Consider the following 22,132-nt stretch of genomic DNA (forward strand, 5'->3'; position numbering starts at 1 on the left):
TGCAATAAATCATTTCAATGATACTTGTGAAAACTTAAATTCAACAAATATTTTCATGCATGTAAATCCTTTGAAATTTTCACTCCTACAAGATTCACAACTCATGAACTAACTAAATGAAGAATGCAGCACAGAAATGGCTTTTTCATGGTTCGAAAAATAGCTTAGATACCTAACTATATAGATATTTCCCTTGTAACTAAAAAAATAACTGAGAAAATATTAGTACACATGTATTCCATTGAACTTCTTTCCCCCCCATCCCTAATAGCACCCTTTAAAAGGCATTGAAATATAAAAATATTGTGCAACGTAAATGTGCAAAATGACATGCAAATAAAGGAGGCATTATGATGAAATTTCATTAGACACGTATCAACGGGAGCATCACTTCCCATGTCTGCATTTCATGCTTTATTTCATTAACTTTGTTTTACCATGGAGAGGCATGACATGATTGGTTAAATACACAATTTTGGATGTACGTTTAGGTTTCATTCATTTAGTCGGTAAAAAACAGGGAGATTAGGTTAGGGAGGCAAATCAAACTGTTATTATGCAACCCAAAAGCATACTCCTGTCATCAGCAGAATGCATCCTTTTACTGATACCTAAGAGCAAATTATTAAACTAATTTTTTAAGAGTAATTCCATAAAATTTGATAGATAGCTTAAGAAAGAAAACCATAGTTCAAATAAAAAACCTTTAAATTTAAAAAGTCAGTGTTGCCATAATAATTTACGGAATGAAATTGGCTAATGAAACACAATGGAATAATAATTATTAGTAATAAAATATATTCAGAGTGAGAATCTGAGAAATTTAAAATGATAAGAATTCTTTCATATTAATTGATTGAATATTTTGTCGTGTGTCCTACTCTAAATTGCTGCAGGATGAAGAATTTGATATTCATACACATGTTAAGATATTAAGGATTTATTAGACTCCACTTTAAGGTTTCTGAAGGATTATTACCTGTATATATTATATGCGTGTGTTTATGAACATATAAAAATATATATATTTATATATATAAACCATAAACAGAGTAATCTACCCAAAGGTTGGTTTGGTAGGTGATGGTAGAGTTCACCCAATACTAAGTCTGGCGGCATGTGAAATTCACACATCAGGCTAGGTGGGCCAGTTCCTTTTCCTGTGCTGGTTATGGTTTCCCCAGGAAAATCTTGTTCCCGAAAAATCACATAGCTTGGGTGGAGCTGAGGATGCCCAGAGAGGCTTCCCTGGGAATCGAGCCCGGGCTCTCTAATCAGTAGTCCAATTCTCTACCCCTGGACTACTGCGACTCACATATACACATATCTACATGGGTGGTCTGAAAAGTTTCCGACCTAACAAAGATACAAGACATTTTTCTGAAATTTTTGAGGTCAGAAACTTTTCAGACCACCCTCGTATATATATAATTGATAATAATAATTAATTTACATAATTTCACAAGTGAGCATGCACATATATGTATATCTATATTATTTTCATTTACATTTCGATGGTGCCGTATTAATAGACATTGATATCCTTGAACAGCAAAAGGGTTTTTAATAGGCACTAAATAATGATTAATCTATCAGTGTATCAAAATGATATTCTGATTGCCTTTGGATAAAAAATCAAGTTGATTTAATCCAATGTATTGTAGAAAACTAAGGCTTATGCACCAACTTGTAGTCAGGTAGCTTGAGAAACAGTGTTAGAGACTCAGTTTGAAATTGGGAAAGACCAGTCTGCAAAAGCAGAAGTAGGTGAGGGGCAAGTGAACTCATGATGAGATGAAGCATCTATAAAACACTCAAGAGAAAGATGGCAATAATGCCTATAATACTTTACTCTTAGCATGAGGCCTAGCACCACCAAGGAGTAAGTCACCCTTCTCCTAGGACACAATATGTATATTTAGGATAAATCCACCTGCATTGGGTATTGGAAAGCAGCTCCAGCAATTATAAGTAAATGTTTTAGCTCAAAGGACCAAATTGCCGTTGTTGAGTGTTTTCCGAAAAGACCTATTAGTGGAAGCGAAACCCATTGAAAATACGCGGGTGATGGTCTGACCTACATATGCATGTATTGTGGTACTATTAACATTCATTACCCATTAGGTTTAAACTAAAAGACATGTTTACCACAAATGTAGCAGAATAAAGAAATACATTTCCGATTAACTTTTTTGTGACTTCTTTGACAAACCTCAAAGTGTCTATAAGACCTACTGAACAAAATAAAATGGTGATTATGTAACAACGGTGACAACTAAGTATTCATTTATAATTTCGATCGTATTTCCAAATGATAAAAATTGTCCTTTCCAGCATAATGATAATGAATATATTAACATAAATAATAAAAAATATGGTTTCCCTCTTTTCATTAAGGTACATTTGTCCGTTTAATAAAGAAAGGAAATAGATTAGTAGAAAACTGTATTCAAATTACCACGTTGCTCACGTGACATCAGCGCATCTCGGCTTTTCATTTTCGTTGCGCACGAGTTAAATACATACGATCGATACGAGCTGCGCAACCTGCTAAAATGGACTTCAACATGAAAAAGCTTGTCAAAGATGCTGGGACTGTGTTTAATCGAGTTGTTCAGGTAATTTTTGGAATATTTTATGATATATTTTCACTTTGTTTAAAAACTGTATTTACTACATTAACTAATAGTTTCAAATTACTTGCCACGGCTAAATTCTAGATAATTTTTACTTTGTCTGGATGGAACTTACAAAATATTCGTTTATAATGCGAAGTTTCATTTTTTTACTGTAGCTTACAGAGGAGAAGTTGGGGACTTCCATCAAGACTGAGTTGGACGCTCAGTTTGAGCACTTAGCGGAAAGGTCTGATGCAACGAAATTATGGACCGAAAAGTTAGTTTGGGATACCGAAGCAGTCTTGACCCCAAATCCTGGTAATGATATATCCGGAACAATTTTTATAGTTATTGCTTTGTGACAGTACTTTGAGTGTAATTGTCACTTGTCATTTCGTCAAAGGCAATCGAGTGGAAGACTTCCTAATGGAGAAGATCGACAAGAAAAAACCGAACCGTTTGACAAACTTGGAATATCTTGGACTTGATATGATTCAGGCTGGTAGTGAGTTTGGACCAGGTACAGCTTATGGTATGTATTATGCGGCGTTCATTTAGAAAATTGAAAACGTTTTCCATTCTTGCGCTCACTGAAGTTCTCAAGTGCCCCGAATAGCATACTGTGAGCATCGAGAGTAAAGATAGTGTTTACTCTGATTTCTGTGTAGGTATTCCAGTGAATGGAAATATTAACCCAACTATCTCCAACCTCCTTATTGTGTGCGGTTGTGAATGTTACGGTTTTGGTTCCTTTTATACATTTAATGTTTGAACGTTTATCCTCATTCTTTGGCGAGACTAGGAAGACGGGTGCTATTTAGCAATGAAAGGTCTTTTAATTAACAGTTCTGCTTTGTCTTATGTTAAGAAAAGTCGGCCTCAAGTCATGCGTAAACTAATTCTTCCAACTATAAACTTTGGTATATTTGGGAAATCTCTTGATTTTATGATAAAATGTTCATGTCTCCCATCAGTGAAAGTAGTCTGTGCCGTAGTGCATTTTAAGTAATTAATTCAGAAATATGAAGGTCGCAATTATGTAACGGTAAATTTTACGTAAGAATCGGCAAGTAAGGGAGAGATATAAAACATTCCTATCTAGTATATCCTCTTTATGTTTCTGAGACACACCGCATAAACTAATATTGCACGTTGAAACAACTTTTTTAGATATAGCCCCACTAATGCAGTCATAATTAATGCATAGTTTATTGCATTTCGCTGATATTAATCTCCAATTTTTATCAATGAAAATTAATATTGAATCAAAGAATTGGTGTCTATCTGGGGCGTTGAAGACGGATTTTCTGACAACCCAATGAATGTGCCATGGTCATGGAGATGGAATTATAAAATAAATCTATATCATCTTGCAAAGCAACCTAATCAAAATTTAAGAATTTTTGTAATGGCTTTTTAGCAGGGATATGAAATAGAGAAATCAATGCAATGAACCTTTAGTATTGTTTTACTATTGGTCTTCCTCTTGAAGGAAACTACTGTTATTCAATGAAGGCCCTTATTTGGTTTAAAAGGGTGCTCATATTGTTTTAATTAAATGTGGATTTTACAATCTTAACAATTTAGCTTATGTAACTAGGAGCTACAATGTAGTATAAGTGATCTACCATTAATTTAATTCTGTCATATATTAGGGAGCACCTTAATAAAGGTGGGAGAATGTGAAAAGAAGCTTGGGCATGCCGAGAGAGATTATAGCAATTCAGTGTTGAGCTGCTATGTTCATCCTTTGAGGAAGTTTCTGGATGGAGAAATGAAGACTATCATAAAGGAGCGTAGTATCTTGGAAGGCAAGAGGTGAGCATTCTTAGTAAACTAATGGTTTGGAAAACAATCATCAAATTTACATTTTCCTATAGTTAACATTGCTTATTTAGAGTTAAGAGTTACCCTGCTGAATCAGACTTGAGTCATCAACTATGAATATGATATTATGTCCTTGTGATAGAAAAACTGGAGTATTTCTGTTTCAATCCCAAAGGAAGACAAATCCTTCCTCCCCTAACTGCTCTCCTTGCATTAATTTCCTAGCATAAGCCTAAGTTGCAGTTGCTAGGTGCTGCTGTTTGTTTTCAACGTACATACCCCACTATTAAACATGTGTGGCAGAAGTTACTGTAACAATCTGGCTTTTAATGAATGATCCATTCTAAAGAGTTACGAGAAGGAACTAAGGGGTATAATGATAAGTAGTTGACCTCTCCTCCTGGTGATCACCTTGAGGGTCAGTTTCTTATCGGTTCAGATCTACTTGCAATATGGAAAATCATGGACTTAATGTCATGTTTGTGACTGTATTCGACAATGTTTGATATTGGTTTAACTGCTTACAGTGTACACACTTGGGTAACACCTAGAGCCAAGAATTTATGGTAAATAAAATTCACCTGTTTTTTCTAGTAAAAAGTTAAATTTGGAATAAAAGCAGGAAAATGTCTAATAAATATTGTTCCATAAAAATTTGAAATGTATCACCCCATAAATGTACAGTATTGTCAAGATTATGAATGACTTGAGGTTCATCACTCAGACACAGACATTGAGCGATCTGTGTTTTAATTCTGGTCAAAGGGAATGATTTTCATGTGGTAATTCTTACATTTCAGTGCACATCGGTGCATGACTCGATTTAAGTAACCATTTTGGTATTTCCCTTAGTTATTTGAAAAAAATCGCATTTAATTTGCTAGCCAGTTTGCCCTATAGGGAAGGGAATTTGGAAAAGTGTTTTTAAAAAATGAAGCATATTTCACTGTGTAAATAATATCAGGAATTTGTTATTTGACTGCATTTTTTTCTGTCATCTGACATTTTTCTTGGTTTGGGCATTCTTTTGGAGCCCAACAAGCCCTCTCTTGTTTCCTGACTTCCCTCAAAGACGAATGGCCAAATTTTATGAAGAATGCATAACATGAACCTTTGACTCATCATTTGGCTGCATTACACCAGACTATCCTTCCCAGTGTTTTTGAAACATTTGTCGAATTACTTTTTTCCTAAAAAATTAAGAGCTCATTTGATTTTTTTCCAGTTTGCTCTTCCACTTCGCCAGTGGATTGGGTAGTTATGGTGGAAGGTTTAATTTTTCTTCTTTCTCCTGTCTATTTTGATATTTATGTAATTTTAATTAAGTTCATTGGAAATGCCTTCTTCATTATTGTAAAAACATTCTTGCTGATTTAGAATAGTTTTTCCAGCATTCAGGAATGCAATTTTGGCTTCATGGTAGCTTGGAAAATCCATGATTTTTATTAGAGCCTGAGAGCCATCACTGGGTGCGGCAACATAACTTCCTTTTTTATAAAGCACGAATAATTTAAAACCTTGTTGAAAGAACAGTATAGTGGAACCTTGTACAATGAGCATAATTCATTCTGGAGTCTTTCTTGTAGAGTGAAACAATTTTTCCCTTATAAATTCATGTTATTATTTGTAATTATTTATAATACAGTGCTATTTTTTTTCAATAGAAAGCTGTCTTGAAATATGTTTTTGCTGACCCAATTTTTTTTGAAAATGCAACACAGAATTCATTAAATGCATTTGTAGCACCTATAGCAACTACTTATCAGGGTGGTTCTTCTCAATGTACAATGCAATAGTTTCCCATGCTTCACCATGTCCCCTACATCAAATTTAGCCTACTCTTCTGAACTTTACACTTACTGAGGGCTTGTGGAGTTTCTGAATATTAAATAAGCTGGAGTTTTCAAATCATTGCTTTCATTGGCACAAAATGGCTGCATGAGACAGTCTTTCATTGGCTTGTGACCAAGTAATGCATTCTCTTATGCTGTTATATAGGTTCACTTCGGCATCATTTCTAGAAAAATTCCAACCCATTACTATTGTAAATCTGTTGCAGCAGGTAACCCTCAAGAGTCTACTAGCTTCTTGAAATCACCGATGAAGTTCTCAGCTGCCTTTGATTCAGAGCCTGCTGCTTCACCAAGTCCCACAATGCTCTTTATGTCGGTTCTTCTCTTCAACTTCTTGATCCACCCATGGCTTCCCTTAAATACCTCTTTTTTGGCCATTGATGATTCTGGCTTCTTCTTAACTAGATCCGTGACGATCACTTTCACCTTCTCACAAATTATGTTTTTGTTAATAGCATCGCCTTGCAATTGCTTTTTGTTTATCCATATGAGAAGCAACCTTTCAAAATTATTGATAATATGTAGCCATTTCATAGATATTCTTGTCACTCCATTTGAAGCATCTATCTCCTTAATTTTGTCCTTGTTCTTGAGGTTAGTGCAAATCATTAATATCGACTGATTGTCAAATGCTCACCAGACATAACTCCATATAATGATATAACTTCATATAATGATATTATTATTATTTCAGAATGCTTTTGCTCATTAATCAAATTACTGTATATTAATGTTAAGGTTTCAAGTTATTCCATATCATTTAAGTTTGTATAGGCCCATGCTCTTTTCCTCCTTCCTTGATGAATACACTGAATTACTGAAAAGAGCTGAGGAATAAAAGGTGATCGATTTGAGGTCTTTAGTAGAAGTGGGTATTACATCTTGCTTTAAATTCTGTCTGGGCTAAAGCCAAAAATTAAGTTAATGCACATTGCTATTGACCTGTAAGAAAAAGCAGAGTAACATTTTGCACAAATGAAAAAAGATTATTCCTGATGAAATTGATTGCACCGGAGACAACATCAACATTTTGATCATCTGGTGTTCCAGCAATTAGACCCCAGTGATCTTCATATAATGATATTATTCCTAGCATTTATACAGTTACTATAATATTTTTAATTTTTGAGAGCATATTTTTCTAATTGATTGTGGTCATTATAGCTCAATTAATTTTTTCATAATTCCAATTTCAACAATTATTTAAATTATTGTACAGAGTGAATAGGAATGCAACTGCCCACCCAGGTTATTAAAAATTAGGTGTAACGGGTAACCCAACTTGTCAGAATGGTATTACATGATGCCCAAAGATTTGAATATGAGTGGCAAGTTTGCCATGATGGAAACAATCTTAGCAATTATAGGAATTAGCAATGATCCAATGTGGTTTTACTTTTCTTAATTTTTTGGATCTGCACAAATTTCAAGAAATACTAGGATAACCTTCTTAGAGACATATTTTTTTGGAGTGGGTGCAAATAGAACTTAGTATCATGCAGTAGTTGTCTTAGGCAGAGATAGATCTTTTCAAAGGAGAGGTACCATTACCTTTGTCAGTAATTCCCAGAATAATGATACATGATTAAAAATTTTACTAGATAGTTTCTTGTTGATGTCCAAAAAGGAAAACAGGTATAACTGGCCAATATGAAACTGCTAGACACAAAAAGTTATAATGTGAGTTCCATTTTCTTCTTTTTCTTAAGATATGACTTTGAAGTTTCTGCTCTCTTAAAGAAAGGATTAACTTTTGAGATGCAAAACTCAAGATTTTTCTCTTGAAGCCCACTCCGAGACACTCTATACATTTATAGTCAGAGGTTCCATAAAAATACATGGAGCGATGAATCTTCCCTGATTCTTACCTAAGAGAATTCCCTGATAATTCCATGTTTTACAGGTTTTCCTGGGCTGTTACCATCTTGGACATATCTGATAATAGATTTTTTGGTTTGTATACATCTGTTGTAGTAGTTCAATGTTCTAAATTGTTCTTTGTGTACTGTCCTCACTCCCTAGCTATCTTTCTTTTCACTGGAGAATAGTAAGCACCAAATCAGCTTCCCATGGTCTTTTCCTCTACATGAACATTTCATAGTGTACAGCATTTGGAAATCTATATAGTTCATATTCTTTCTAATAACCGATTGAATGAAATTAAATAAAAAAGATCTTCAAAGCTAGCTGAATTGTGAACTGTTATTAAAATTGCACTAATGCAAAACACTGCTTGGAGCTCACATAAACATTTGGCATGCTGGACGTTGTCAAAGGCAAGAGATCTACATCTACTAACACCCCTCACCAGACATAACTCCATGCTGGATCACTCTTCTCTCCAGAAATCACAATACTTGTGTTACCTTCTCACCTTGGATGATCTCCTTTATAACTCATTTGGCTTATGAGGCTGCTTGTCCGTTAACAGAGTCATCCCTCTTAGGGTTTATCGAGTAGGATCTAAATTGTCTAAGATTTCGCTTTAATCTTGAATTAGGGTTGAGGTAAGTGGATTTGGCAAATGCCATTATGTGTTAAGCCTTGATGGGTCATTGCATAGTAAAAGAATTTATTTCATTTTCAGAATTGACTTGGATGCTTGCAAAAACCGTTTGAGAAAAGCCAGATCCATGCAAGGGCAACAGAATGTGAGTTCATATATACGGTACCTATTTTCCATGAGGGAAATGTATATCCAATGACAGAGGGTCAATGGTCATTGATAAATTATTCAATATTGATGCATAATACTGGGTCAAAGATGAACAAATGACAAATAAAAAGTTGTTTTATGAAGGTTAATTTAGCCATGATTTCTTCGGTAATGAATAGCAATAGCAGCAGCAGTATACAATTAGTAATGGTTGCAGTTTTTTGTTGTTAGGTATTATATGACCTTCAGCAGGTAGATTTCCAGGACCAGGAGTTATGTAAATGAGTGGTGAACTTCTCAGGAGTAGCTGCTCATAATGAATGGATTCTCATGATTTAATTTCTGTAAAATGCCCTCCCATTTGCAATTGCTGTTTTTTTCTTCTACAAAAGGATGGAATGTGATGAAAGTAGAGCAGAAGCTGAAATAAAGAACACTTGGAAGGAAGTATTATCATCACTTTTGATCTTTAATGCAATGCATTAAACAAAAATGAGGAAAAGGTGAAAGGCTGTTTATTAATGCATAGAGAAAGATTATTTTGTGGTTTGAAGACAATAGTGGAAAAGGAAGAAAACCAATGTAACCTTTGTGAAGAAGGGGATGAAGGAATATAAAACCTTAGAATGAATGGATGCCTAACATGGCCGATAAAGAAGTCATACTACCTTGATCAAAAGGTTCCCGGAATAACCACCGTGTGGCGCTCCCATCGTTCCGATTTGAGTTCTGTTTTTTTTGTTAAATTGGTACATCTGTTGTTGATATTCCCTTTAAATCTTAGTGTCATAACTTGACATTTGCAAAAGTTACGTAGCCAAGAGTACATCTATCTCTGTGTGTGTTGGCGATTTTTTACAATTTCAGAAATGGATTTAAATTTGCAACAACGAACTTGTATTAAATTTTGCGTAAAAAACGGATTTAGTGGCGCACGGACGTTGGAAATGTTGGAAAAGTGTTTCGGCAACGATTCTCTAAAAAAAAACGGTCGTTTACCAGTGGCACGAGCGGTTCAGAAGTGGTCGTGAGTCAATCGAAGATGATGAACGCAGTGGCAGACCATCGACATCGAAAGTCGGTGAAAAAATTGATAAAGTAAAAGAAATGTTGGTCAATAACCGCAAATTAACCATCAGAGAAATAGCGGAGGACTTGAACATTGCCTATGGATCCGCCCAAGACATTGTGGTTAATGATTTGGGTTTCCGTCGTGTAGCAGAGCCAAAAGACCTCAATTTCATGCAAAAAAGAGACCGTGTTGACGTCGCAAAAGACATGATTTGCGAGGCTGAATCCGATCCCACATTCATCAAAAGGATCATTACTGGAGACGAGACGTGGGTTTATGAGTACGACACGCAATCCAGACATCAGGCAAGTGAATGGCGTTCACCAAATGAGCCGAGACCAAAAAAACCACGTCGTTTTCAGTCAAAAAAGAAGGCAATGCTGACGGTTTTCATGGATTACAACGGTGTAGTGCATCATGAATTTTTGCCAGAAGGCCAGACAGTAAACAAAGAGTATTATTTGGGCGTTATGAGACGTTTGCGTGAAGCAATTCGCCGAAAGAGACCAGAAATGTGGGCAGAAAACTCGTGGATTTTGCACCATGATAACGCACCGTCGCACAGTGCTATCATTATTCGTAATTTTTTGACGAAAAATGCAACAAATACCATCCAACAGCCACCGAATTCACCTGATTTGGCTCCCTGTGACTTCTTTCTGTTCAATCGAGTTAAAAAACCATTACGGGGAACGCGTTTTAGCAGCCGAGAGGAAGTAATGGAAAAATCGCAGGAAGCACTGATGGACATACCGAAAACCGAATATAAAAAATGTTTCGAGGATTGGATCAAGCGCTGGCATAAGTGTGTTGCAGTCGATGGGGATTACTTTGAAGGGGACAATATAGATTTAGATGAATAAACTTGTATTTTTAATTTTCTGAATAAATTCCGGGAAATTTTTGATCAAGGTAGTATAACGAGTGACAAGAGATGTCATTGGGAGGCACAAGTAGAAGGAAAATTGTAACCTGAAGATATTTAAGTGAAACAGATAATAATCTGCCCTCAAAACAAAAAATAAACCTCAAGAAAATCTAAGAAAAAATATTTTTTAAAAACTTACTAATTTGCTATTTTTACTGTTAATCACTGTAGTAAGAAAGAGGAAGATAGTGAGCAAAATGATGCTGGAAAAAAATTTTTGTATCAAGAGATGCAACTACTGATGGAATAGATTTCAGTATGAGTTTAGACTAAAGGAAGTAGTTGATAAAAATTTAATATAGAGTTTAGTGTTCCTTGGCTGTGAAACATGATTAATAGCAGCGGCAATAAAAATAAGAGAAGAAATAAGGGAAATGTCAATGATAGAAGTGCTGCGGAAATTAAGTAGATTAAAGGAGTACTTCAAAGAGTGGTTGAGAAAGATAGAAGGGTAAAATGGTGATCTTATATACTTAGAGAAATGGAAAATAATCGAATGCATCCTGATATTTCATGATATCCTGAGATTATATTAAAGCCACTATGAAGAGTATATTGATAGAGGAAAGGTAGACAAAATTTTGACAAGAAGGGAACTAGAAAGAGATTGACTGACTAGCTTGATTGGTTGCTACAAATCAATCCTTACTAGGCCATGATGATGACTTGGGGAATGGGAAACACATTTGTACTTCCAAGTACTATGCCAGACAGATGGTAATAGCTTCATCTGCCAGAAGTATATTTAGTTACTTTGGAATAACAAAGGTGCTTAACTCGAGACAATGAGGTACAGTATAAGGATGTACAGGGTCTACCTAAAAAATAAGTTGAATGATTTACTCCCATTAACGTGGATGGCTGGAGGGGGTTGGTTTGTGGTGGGAAAGGTGATGGGCAAGAAATCCTACCCACATCAATTATCTGTGGGTCGTTACAGAGTGAGGTTTGCTGATAGCCTGCACCCCCACTTGAGGGTAGTGTCACTGATTCATGATGCTACATTCTCTGGTACGACGAAATAAGATAAAATTTGGCCTTAAGCTCAGAAAATTGGGTTCTGAAACCATGACAATTGTGACGGATGCTAATAGAAATAGCGATGTTCCAAAAAATTGTTTTTCCCTGGCACAAGATATTCTCGTAGGGTAAAGAGGAGGTGGATGATGAGAAATGCCTTGGACGTCTGTCGATTACACAGTTTGGTGAAAATGCTCAAAAAGTGATAGACATGCTTAATTCCAATCAATGCCCGAGTGTCAGAATGTTAGCAGTAGGGTGCAATATCTTAAAAACCACTACACATTCTTACTGAAGATTTAGCCATGAGGAAGGTGTGTGCCAAGATGGTCCCCAGGATGCTATCAGAAGGCCGGTGGACTTTTCGTGTGACAATCTTGTGTGACCTCTTAGACTGCCATGAAAGTTATCTTCAGCGCCAATGTGGCACTTCCAGACTTCTCTTTGTTACCAAGAATTAAAAGGAGCTTGAAAAGCAACAATTTTGGAATGCTGGATAACATCAATGAGGCTTTAATAAAGTGCCTGAACAAGGTTCCCGTCAACACCTTCTAGGAAGCATACAATGACTGGCATATGTACTGGCTATAGTATGTCGATGCACAAAGGTGCTATTATGAAGAATTTAAGTAATTTTTTCTTTGATCTGGAATAATTTTATCTGATAGATTTAGTTTGCTTATTTATGGGGCTGACCCTCTAGCTAATATGCTAGATTTAAAATAAAGAATTAAGAATACCTATTTGGGCATGGATTAGTATTGTAATGAAAATTTTCTAGTTGAGTAACCAGTAATGTGCATACTACTATGGGAGTTTTTGATGATCATATACCAATATATTAATTTGAACATTGTGTTATCTTATTTGGAAAAAAATATATGCTCATTCAGCAGAAAAGAACTGGGATTTGTTAGAGGGTAAAATAGAAATATCAAAATAAAAGGCATTAGGCCACGACTCAAAGATTTAGCCCAAACTGTGGTCATGTTCGAGAATGAAAATTGAAGTCATGGGATAGAGCCAAATTTGAAGAAGACTGCTGATTTGTATAAATATTTTTCTTGGTAAAAAAGAGGCATTGTTGACTTTTTGAAAATAGATACTAGTATCTCTTATCATATAAACCAGAAGAAATGTACATATATTTTGGGGATTGTTCAATAGAGAGTGATCATACATTTTTATTCACATAACATCATGTAAACATTTAATTTGTTTATATATTTAGCTAAATGTGTACCATATATGCGGTGGTAAACGTTACATCAATTTAACTCCAGTAGTGCATAAGGTGCTGCTGCTGCAAGTGAAATTTGTTCATGAAATTCTTAAAAGTTAGTATTTATGCACAAATAATTATGCAAATAGCAATTTGTGGTTATTCTGAATTGAACTGCTCTTGTATGAAGGGTCACTTTCTTTTCTATAAAGAATAAAGAACATACTGTGAATTGTATTTTTAGTGCTAAGGATAGGACTCCACTAGGAATTATTTACAAAACAAATCGTCAGTCACATGTTTATGCTATTCAATAAAGTTCACATGTACTGTCATTCATGTAGATGTTTTAAATGAATGAGACGTATTTTTTGAAAATATACCATTAAAGTAGTGGTTGTTTCTTTCCAATGCATTGCACAGGATAAAGATGGAATTAGTCCAGAAGTAATTCTGGAGCAGGTATGTTGAACTCTCATTTATTGTACCTGTAGTTTCTTGAAGTTATTATACTATTATGTTCTTTGCATTCCTTAGAATCTTCTACTTTGGAAGTTAGGCATGTTGACCTTTCCAGTATGTTTGTCAAACATGAACATTTGGGATTACTGAAGAAATTGTATAACTAATAGCATTTTTGGTATCCTTACTTAAGCTATTTTCTCTTTTACCATTTCTGTAATGGTTTTAATTTAAAAATTTGCTGACCCATGATGGTAAATAAGCCTTGCTTGAAACTTTTTATGGATATTTCATTAATCTATCTTCCTTGTCAGCATTTTAAAAGAAATGAAATAGAATAGAATATTTGCTTTCAAAATTCCTAAAATTATATTTAGGTTTTGCAGCCACCTTGTATATCACCAATTATTGCAAGTTGCTTTTTCAGAAATTGAGTATTTTTGTCCCCTTGATACATCATCATATGCATACATAATTTCTAAGCAAATGATTTGTTTTATGGAGAGTTTTCAGTATTACTTTCCTATTGAATAATAGAGAACTTTGCACTCATAAAATCAACTCTAGATTTTCAATGGATGCACACATTTGGAAGTTCCTGAGGAAATGTATTCCATTTTATTTACAATATCTGTGCATGTATTTAATTGGCATTCTGTAAGCTTAGTTCCCCAAAACTACTTGTACAAACTAAATGGATTTAGGCATTTTTAATGGAAGTAAAAAAACCGATTAAATTTTGCCTAAAATACTTTTAAACATTTGATATTGACATATTTCTCCACTTTACTTAACTGTTTACTTTATACCATGGATTAAACTCAAATATATTTCATGGTCTTAAATTTCAAATGAGTAATTATCATGGTTTTTTACTAGTCTAATAGTTACCGTGTTCAGTTATAATTTTTCTTAGTGTCCCAATTTTCACTTCCTTTTCCATCTGTTTCTTCTAATATGTGAAATTCGATTTAAGATAAATCTTTCCCTTTACATATTAAGAATCCCAGCCAGGACAAATGATTTTTGCTCTTTAAATTATTGCATTTTATTGCAAATTCGTGTTGTCTTATAAAAATAACTATTTCTGTTTTAAAACAGTAAATTATGAACAAACATTCTACGCAAGATTCTCCTATGCATTATATATTTTTATATGTAGGTGTAACTATCTGCTTGCTCAGTTGAAATTGGACTGTATCCTGAGTTTCAAGAATTGGGTATATATGTGGTCACTTGCTCACCCACTTTACTCATTTGATGAATTCTTTTGTGATAATCTTCATCACATTTAAGAACTTATATTTATATATTAAATAATATTTATATTGATGACATTTAATATGGTTATATTATTTTTCAAAATGAATGAAGTAGTATTGTTATAATTAGAGATGGGTCTCTACAGACCATGTATGTCTGTGGGCATACAAAGTCCCTCTCTATCCTCGTGATTATTCTTGAAATCTACTCTTGGGTATGCTTGTTTTGTCACTCAAGTCGGTGAATTTTTCTAAACAGTGAATTTTTATGCTTTTAGCAGTATATAATCCCTGATAAATGCTTGGACAAGAACTTTTTGTGCATTTAATTTTAAGAATAATTATTTTTTCTTACAAGGCTGAGCGTGATCTCAGGGTGGCCCAATCAGAGTTTGATCGCCAGGCTGAAATTACAAAGCTGTTGCTGGAAGGTGTAGGGAGCTCACATGCATCTCACTTGCGCTATCTTCATCAGTTCATTGAAACTCAGGCTCAGCATTACGCTCTCTGCCATCGCATCATGCAGGATCTTCAAGCACAAATAGCTGGGTGAGTGTTATGATATGAATTAGTGTTATGGTTATTTATTGTGAAAGTTGATTTCACCAGGTCAATTAAATGATTACCTCACCAGTACATTCAATCAAATTTACAGTGAATTTGAAGAGCAGAATGTGGGTTAGAAGTGAAATTTTTCCAATTTCACATTTGAGATTTGATTCCAGTGTAATAGGAGCAGCAATTGAATTTCTCCATCTGATTTTCATTTAATTGATTGAATTTGAGGTTTTCCTTAGTATTTTTACTTCAGTGCTACTGAGCAGAATTTTGAAATTAATGAATTATGGTATTCAATGGTGTAAGTAGCATATTATTTATTCCTTGCGGCAACACTGAACAAAATGGTACATAAATTTCAAAATTTATTTTTCGAAACGCACCAATGGAATCGTGTTTAAGTAGATCTAAATAACCTGTTACCTTATTTTACTATAAATGCAAGTTATATCATTCAGTTTTTAAATAATGTAATGTAATACAAGAACTCTCCCATTTATGATTTTCCACTTTTTAAGGGTTGTACATAGCCTAATTGTTATAATTCTGTTTTCTTGAAATTTGAAAAAAATTCACTATCAATTGGTGAAGATTGCTGTAGAATTTGTAAATTGTCTAATTCTTTATACTTAAATCTAAGTTTATGATATAAGATAAATAGTCATCTGGGCTGTGGTTAGAGTACCTTCACAATTGCCAGGTTGTAAAAATTTGTTGAAATTGTTCTGACCATTTATTTCTCTTACTCTGAAGCAAATGGTTGACTCAAAATGGTGTAGTTTATAGAAGAAGGATTTTACAGACAGGATCATCTAAATCACAGGATGTAATTGACATTAATGCCAATCAACCCCTTTAAAAATCTTAGCTGAAGTGTATAATGGAATTAACATTTTATATTTGCGCTGAAATAACTGGAGAAGCAGCTTTATAATTACCTATTATTGTAGTTATTTTGGTGAAATGTTATTTTCCTGTATTGGTGCTAGGAAGTACCCAGGTGTGGAAAATAATTTTTAAAACTAAGGAATTCAAAGGAAAAATCTCTTGCACTGATATGTTTTGCTTTGGCATTATAAATTTTGCAATCATTATTGTAGTTATTCATTTAGTGCTCTTAAATACTCTCAAATTTAACTTTAGTGTCTGAATTTAAATTTAAAATGATTACTTGGATAACAAGAAGTCATCCATCTTCATGGATGGCTGTTGTGTGTTCCCAATTGACATTAGAAGGAAATGCATGTTGCATTTCTTTATTATGCATTATTATTAAAATAATATTGTATTTATGAAAATTTAAGGAGACAAAATGTGTATTTACATGATTTGAACACAAAAATCTTGTGTTTGTGTTTTGTAAGGGCAGTGATGATGATGATTCTTTCAGGTATGAGCTTTTTTTGTCGCTTTTGGAAAATGAAACTAAACACAAATGGAAATGCATTGAGGTGAAAAGAAATATTATGCTACTTTTGTACTGTATAGGCCAAATTTCATTTGTTATTCGAAAAAGTGTTAGAATTCATTTAGATAATAAAATAACAGACAAAATCCTGTGACCAGTGATTAATGATAAACTATTTGTGATCAACTAATGAATAATTTTCTAAGTTAATCATACTTTAATCTTGAAGATTCTTGTCCTTGTGTATCATATAACAAAGAGTAAAACCTCAATTATTTGGCCCTAATTCAACTAGCTCTGGCATGAACTGGCTGGTTTTCTGTAGTTATCTTTACATCATGAATACCATCGACTTGATTCCATGGTAAGCCTCAGAATATTTTTTTGACATTAATGTCTTTATTGTTTCAGACACACCTAAATTTCTCAAATAGTTAACTCATTTTTCTTGTACACAAACAACAGGTCAGGAAAATTTTAAAGAAATGGCTTTTCATTCAATTTTTTAGTATGAATCTGTGTGTTTTATGCTTTCATATAAAACTATATATCAGAGTTACTTGTTAGGGGGGCTGCATTGCAGCCCCCATAACAAGTAACAGCCCCCCAGCTGCATTGCAGAAAGTGGTTATAATTCCTCCAAGAAAAATTGCATAATAAAGAAATTTTCAGAGCCCACCATGAAGTATGCTTAACGCAAAATATAATCTATGGTTTCGGTACGGTAAATGTAATTGAATCTTTACAAAGCCTGTACCATTATGTATTGTTCTATGGCGAATAAATCTATCTATCTACTATCATTATATTGTGGAATGGGAAAATTAGTCATTAATAGTGTAAAGAAAAACAAACAGGATAAAGATTTTTACGTATAAATGGGTTGCCTGTAAGAAAAAGAGGGGGGTATTTACAAAATATTTTAAACTGATGAAATCTTGGAGAAACCAGTCTACTGTTGGAATTAACAAAGGTGATCTTATGGTTCATATTCATGATGTGGAGATGCAAGAAGCAGCCAAAAAATTATAAACATCCCTGGGTCCATTATGGCCACAGAATGAAGATTCTCAAATGGCACAAAACAGGGAGGAATTAGAAGAGTCGGTAAAAAATAAATGTAGCGAAATGGATTTTTTAATTTTAATTATTTTTCAAAAAGTAAAGTTTTCAATCCCTCCTTTTTCTGTGCCCATGAAGAGAAACTTCCTTTTAGTGCAAACTACAGCTGTCTGGTCCTATGAATGGCCCAATTTTAAGGAAAACTGGTATTAACTGTTGCATTTCTGAAAAGGACACATGCTTATTAGCTATGGTATTTCTGAAATTGGCTCAAGATTAATAATATAATGATTTCGAGGGAATGAGGGATGATGAGGGAATGTAATGTAGAACCATAGATAAATGTTAAGAGGAAATTTGACTAGTGAAACTAATACTTAGCATAAAACACTAACGACTTTTTTTTGAAAGGACTGCTGGAAAATACTCAGTCAGTCATCAAGACACATCTTAAACTCCTGACAAAAAACTATCAAAATAAGAACATAATTTGTCCTAATCTGCATGAATGTCAGTGGCAGCTATTATTTATTACTTTTAATCTGTATTTTTTAATTGATGTAAGCTTTCTTGTGCTCTTACAAATGTAATCAACTTTCAATGTATGTATTACAACAACTCATCAAAGGCTTGGTGCACTCAAAATAAAAAGATAACTCGTTATTGAATCACCTTAAATTTGAAGTTAACATTTTCAGATGAAGAAAGAAGGTTGCTTCTTCTTAGTTATAATTTAAATTGATTCTAAACAATATTGCGTCCCCACCGTTGCCAATAATCTCATTAGTAGTAAAGTGCTGCTTATTGTTGAAGAGTTAATATCAATAAATGTATGTTTTAAGGATAGGTATCTCTAGGAAAGTAAGCTAAAATTCATGAAAAAATATCCTGCGATGCACTATGGTAAATCAAATATATTAATTATTTCCCCCAAATTGATGATTTCCCCCTTTTTGACAATTGAAGGTTTTTTTATTTCTTAGGCAGTAAAATTTGATTGGTAGTAAAGTGCTGCCTATTGTTGAAGAGTTAATATCAATAAATGTATGTTTTAAGGATAGGTATCTCCAGGAAAGTAAGCTAAAATTCATGAAAAAATATCCTGCGATGCACTGTGGTAAATCAAATATATTAATTATTTCCCCCAAATTGATGATTTCCCCCTTTTTGACAATTGAAGGTTTTTTATTTCTTAGGCAGTAAAATTTGATTGCAGAAAAATTGGCAATTTTTGCGTTCAACCTTATGCATTTAAAAAAAAACTAAATGCATGCACTCTGTTGAAGTAGCAAGGTTAACTAAATAGATTAACTCATCATAATCATAAAGTAATAGCTTTTAAATAAATTTTGGGTTAAATTTACCAAAATTGTTAGGTACTTCCCCTAATCACATCCCCAAAATTCATGATCTATCTGGCCTACCATTAGCTCAACTTATGACAATTAATTGAGGTTCTACTGCACTATATTTAATCTATTTTTCTCAGACACCACAATAGTCTAGATTCTAATGTAATTTATGTTATTGAGGAGTGTAATATCTGCATAAACAGCAGTCTGGGTCAGAATGCACTGGATGAATTCAGATTTTTTACGTAATTGCTGACCTAAAAAACTGGCCAAACTAATGAGGCCAGTTTGGTCATGTTGTTGCACATGCTTCTTTTTGGCTTTTTATTCTGGATAGTCCCCATTTTAAAATACTTAATTAGATATTTTATTATCAGTTGCTATCCCAAGATTCTTTATGTGAGTTCCTCTCTCTTGTGGTGTAAATGTTATTTGTGTATTTTCACAAAGGTATTTGATTCTTCTAATTTAGTAGAGCTAATCAAAGTTGCTTGTAGAAGAAAACATGGCTTATTGTATTTACAGACTCCTCCTATGTTAACTATTTGAAATAGTTGTAATCTCCAAACTGACGTACATACTCTTTGTTAAAGCCTCAGTTGATGTTGACCTTTATTTATTTGCATATACTACATTTTTTGGTGTTGGATGATTTGTATTTGTGATGTGCTCCTAAGTACCTACCTTCTTACATGCTATCCTGCATTTGTAAAATTATGTAGACTATGGATTATGATATTGATAATAACTTATTTTGAAAATTTAAGACTTTGAAAATTTGCAACATCCTTTAGAATTTCAAACATGGAGCTTCTCTCTATCATTTGATTTATTTTAGTTCTCTGTTTGTATTCTTGACTTATTAAAATATTTCTTTCTATTTGGCTCCTTGTGGATCAAACAGTAAGCTATGATATCACAAAATTATTTTTGTTTGGTTATTATCAAAGTTGCTTACTCAAGTCAGTGGTGATGACAAAACTAAGCTCATAAGCACAGTACTTAGATGAATTATATAAAATGGCACTTTGTGCCTTCCGTCTCCCAAGAAAATTTGTCTTCTAATTATTCAGAATATACGATTAGAAATTTAAGTTGTAGAGAGTTATATGCAAAAACATGGTACAATTTCATTTACATTAAGAATTAACCAAGGAAAACTGGTGTAACACTACTGTATATAAAAAACAGTATGGATATGGGTTGTTTCTAAGTTATGCCACACATATTTGGAAAACTCAGTGTATGAGTAACATGAGTAAATTGCAAATACATAATTGTATAACATTCTCATGTAGTATAAACATAAATTATGATGTGAGAAAATTTGCTTACTTACCTTAGTTACTCTGAGCATTTTCTTGTGGTACGGTGTCTCGCTACTTATTTTGAGACTGCACGCACCAGGATTGAAAGGACTTAACGTAAAATGGGATATCAGAAACATGGCCAACTAGGAAAATTAGAATTATTTGTGAGCTAGCGATGAGAAATCCTCTTGGAATTACCAGCATTTCCGAGCATGATTTTATTTTTCTCTTATTAGTACAGTAAGATGGTGAAGATAATTGAAGATTCTTTGACGGAAATACAATTTGCCTTATATCCAGGAAGTCAGTATAAATATTCTGGGGTGTGTGACTCATTTCCAAAAAAAAATTAAATAGAAGTTTGCTTAATCCTCACAAGACAACATTAACCCAATGCATCAGTGGGATAAGGTTTGCAATGTCACTATCCATTTCTATTTCCTAAGATGCTTTAAATTTCCCTCCAACATTACTTATTCTGCAATTAAGCAATTAATATAAATTAAACTTCTAATTATGTTGCATTGTGTCAATAATTGTTCATAATTGCCTTAATTCATGTGCATTTGGCTTTTCTTAGAATTGTTTTGTGCTTCCTGCAATATCTTTTCATCTGTCTGAGCTACCGTGTCAGCAGAAGGTTACTGGAGCCTAATGATTTGTGCTTAATACAAATGCTGGGTTTTTTTGCTGTCTTGTCATTGAAAGGAAATTAGCATATTTGTATAAGTGAATTTAGTAAGTAGGGTTTTTCAGTGACTTGAAGTAATATCTTCTGTTTTGGGTACAGCTGTTTTGGTCATTGAAGAGTCAACCTTCTCTGACCAATGCAGCCATGCCTGAAATGGAAGATGTTATGTATAAGTGAATTATATTCTTGAATTTGTGCACATCATGCAAGCAACTTTATTAGTGTCACAATGTTTTGAGCACACAATAGTGATGTCGTTTTTGCCATGATGCAGTTTTCTTTTTAATCTTCTTTGTGCAACTCATGCTGCATTTGCTAAAAGTTCTTAATCACTCTGGCCTATGGTTTTTGAATGGCTACCGAAGACTAGCTGTATTGCCTGGCATTGCTGGTACTTATCAGGACTAAGCAGGAAGATTAATTCAAGATGTCGAATTCGTATCTGTATAAGATAGCAAAGGAGTGTTCTATTAAGAATTAGGGCATAGAAGTTAAATGGGATAGAATCACAAAGGACTACCACCCTTGGCACATTGGCATTTGCATATTGTTCGCTCCATTGCAGTCATTCTATTTCTTCCAATTCTCTGTGCTGCATACATTTATTTAGTTAGTTCAAACCCTAGTTAAAATATAGTGTCATTATTTTTATCTGACTCTGTTAGAAAGACGTTGGATACTCATTTAGTGATGGTTCATATTATAATGAAATTTTTTTATATGACCTCTGTAAATTACTTCGTTTTATCCCATGTTTTACATTATAGTTAAAACTCACGTAATAATCATGTCTATTTGGAATTATCATTATAAATACCATTATATGTGGTC

General features: G+C 33.7%; 1 protein-coding gene across 3 annotated transcripts in view; it reads left to right on the forward strand.

Annotated features, from left to right (window-relative positions):
* The first annotated feature begins 2,537 nt into the window (after positions 1-2,537).
* EndoB (SH3 domain containing GRB2 like, endophilin-B) overlaps positions 2,538-22,132 on the forward strand; it is a 33,543-nt gene continuing 13,948 nt past the window's right edge. For 2 of the 3 annotated variants that reach the window (XM_071593575.1, XM_071593593.1), the window contains exons 1-7: positions 2,538-2,618; positions 2,795-2,936; positions 3,022-3,150; positions 4,274-4,436; positions 8,886-8,949; positions 13,620-13,658; positions 15,279-15,469. In XM_071593575.1, coding sequence (XP_071449676.1) covers positions 2,556-2,618; positions 2,795-2,936; positions 3,022-3,150; positions 4,274-4,436; positions 8,886-8,949; positions 13,620-13,658; positions 15,279-15,469 — 791 coding nt within the window. In that variant the 5' untranslated portion in view covers positions 2,538-2,555. The remainder of the gene's footprint in view (positions 2,619-2,794; positions 2,937-3,021; positions 3,151-4,273; positions 4,437-8,885; positions 8,950-13,619; positions 13,659-15,278; positions 15,470-22,132) is intronic. The other variant, XM_071593584.1, reaches the window with a different exon arrangement.

This window comes from Hetaerina americana, unplaced genomic scaffold (genome assembly GCF_022747635.1).
Source record: "Hetaerina americana unplaced genomic scaffold, ioHetAmer1.1.p SCAF_1, whole genome shotgun sequence".
Lineage (NCBI taxonomy): Eukaryota > Metazoa > Arthropoda > Insecta > Odonata > Calopterygidae > Hetaerina > Hetaerina americana.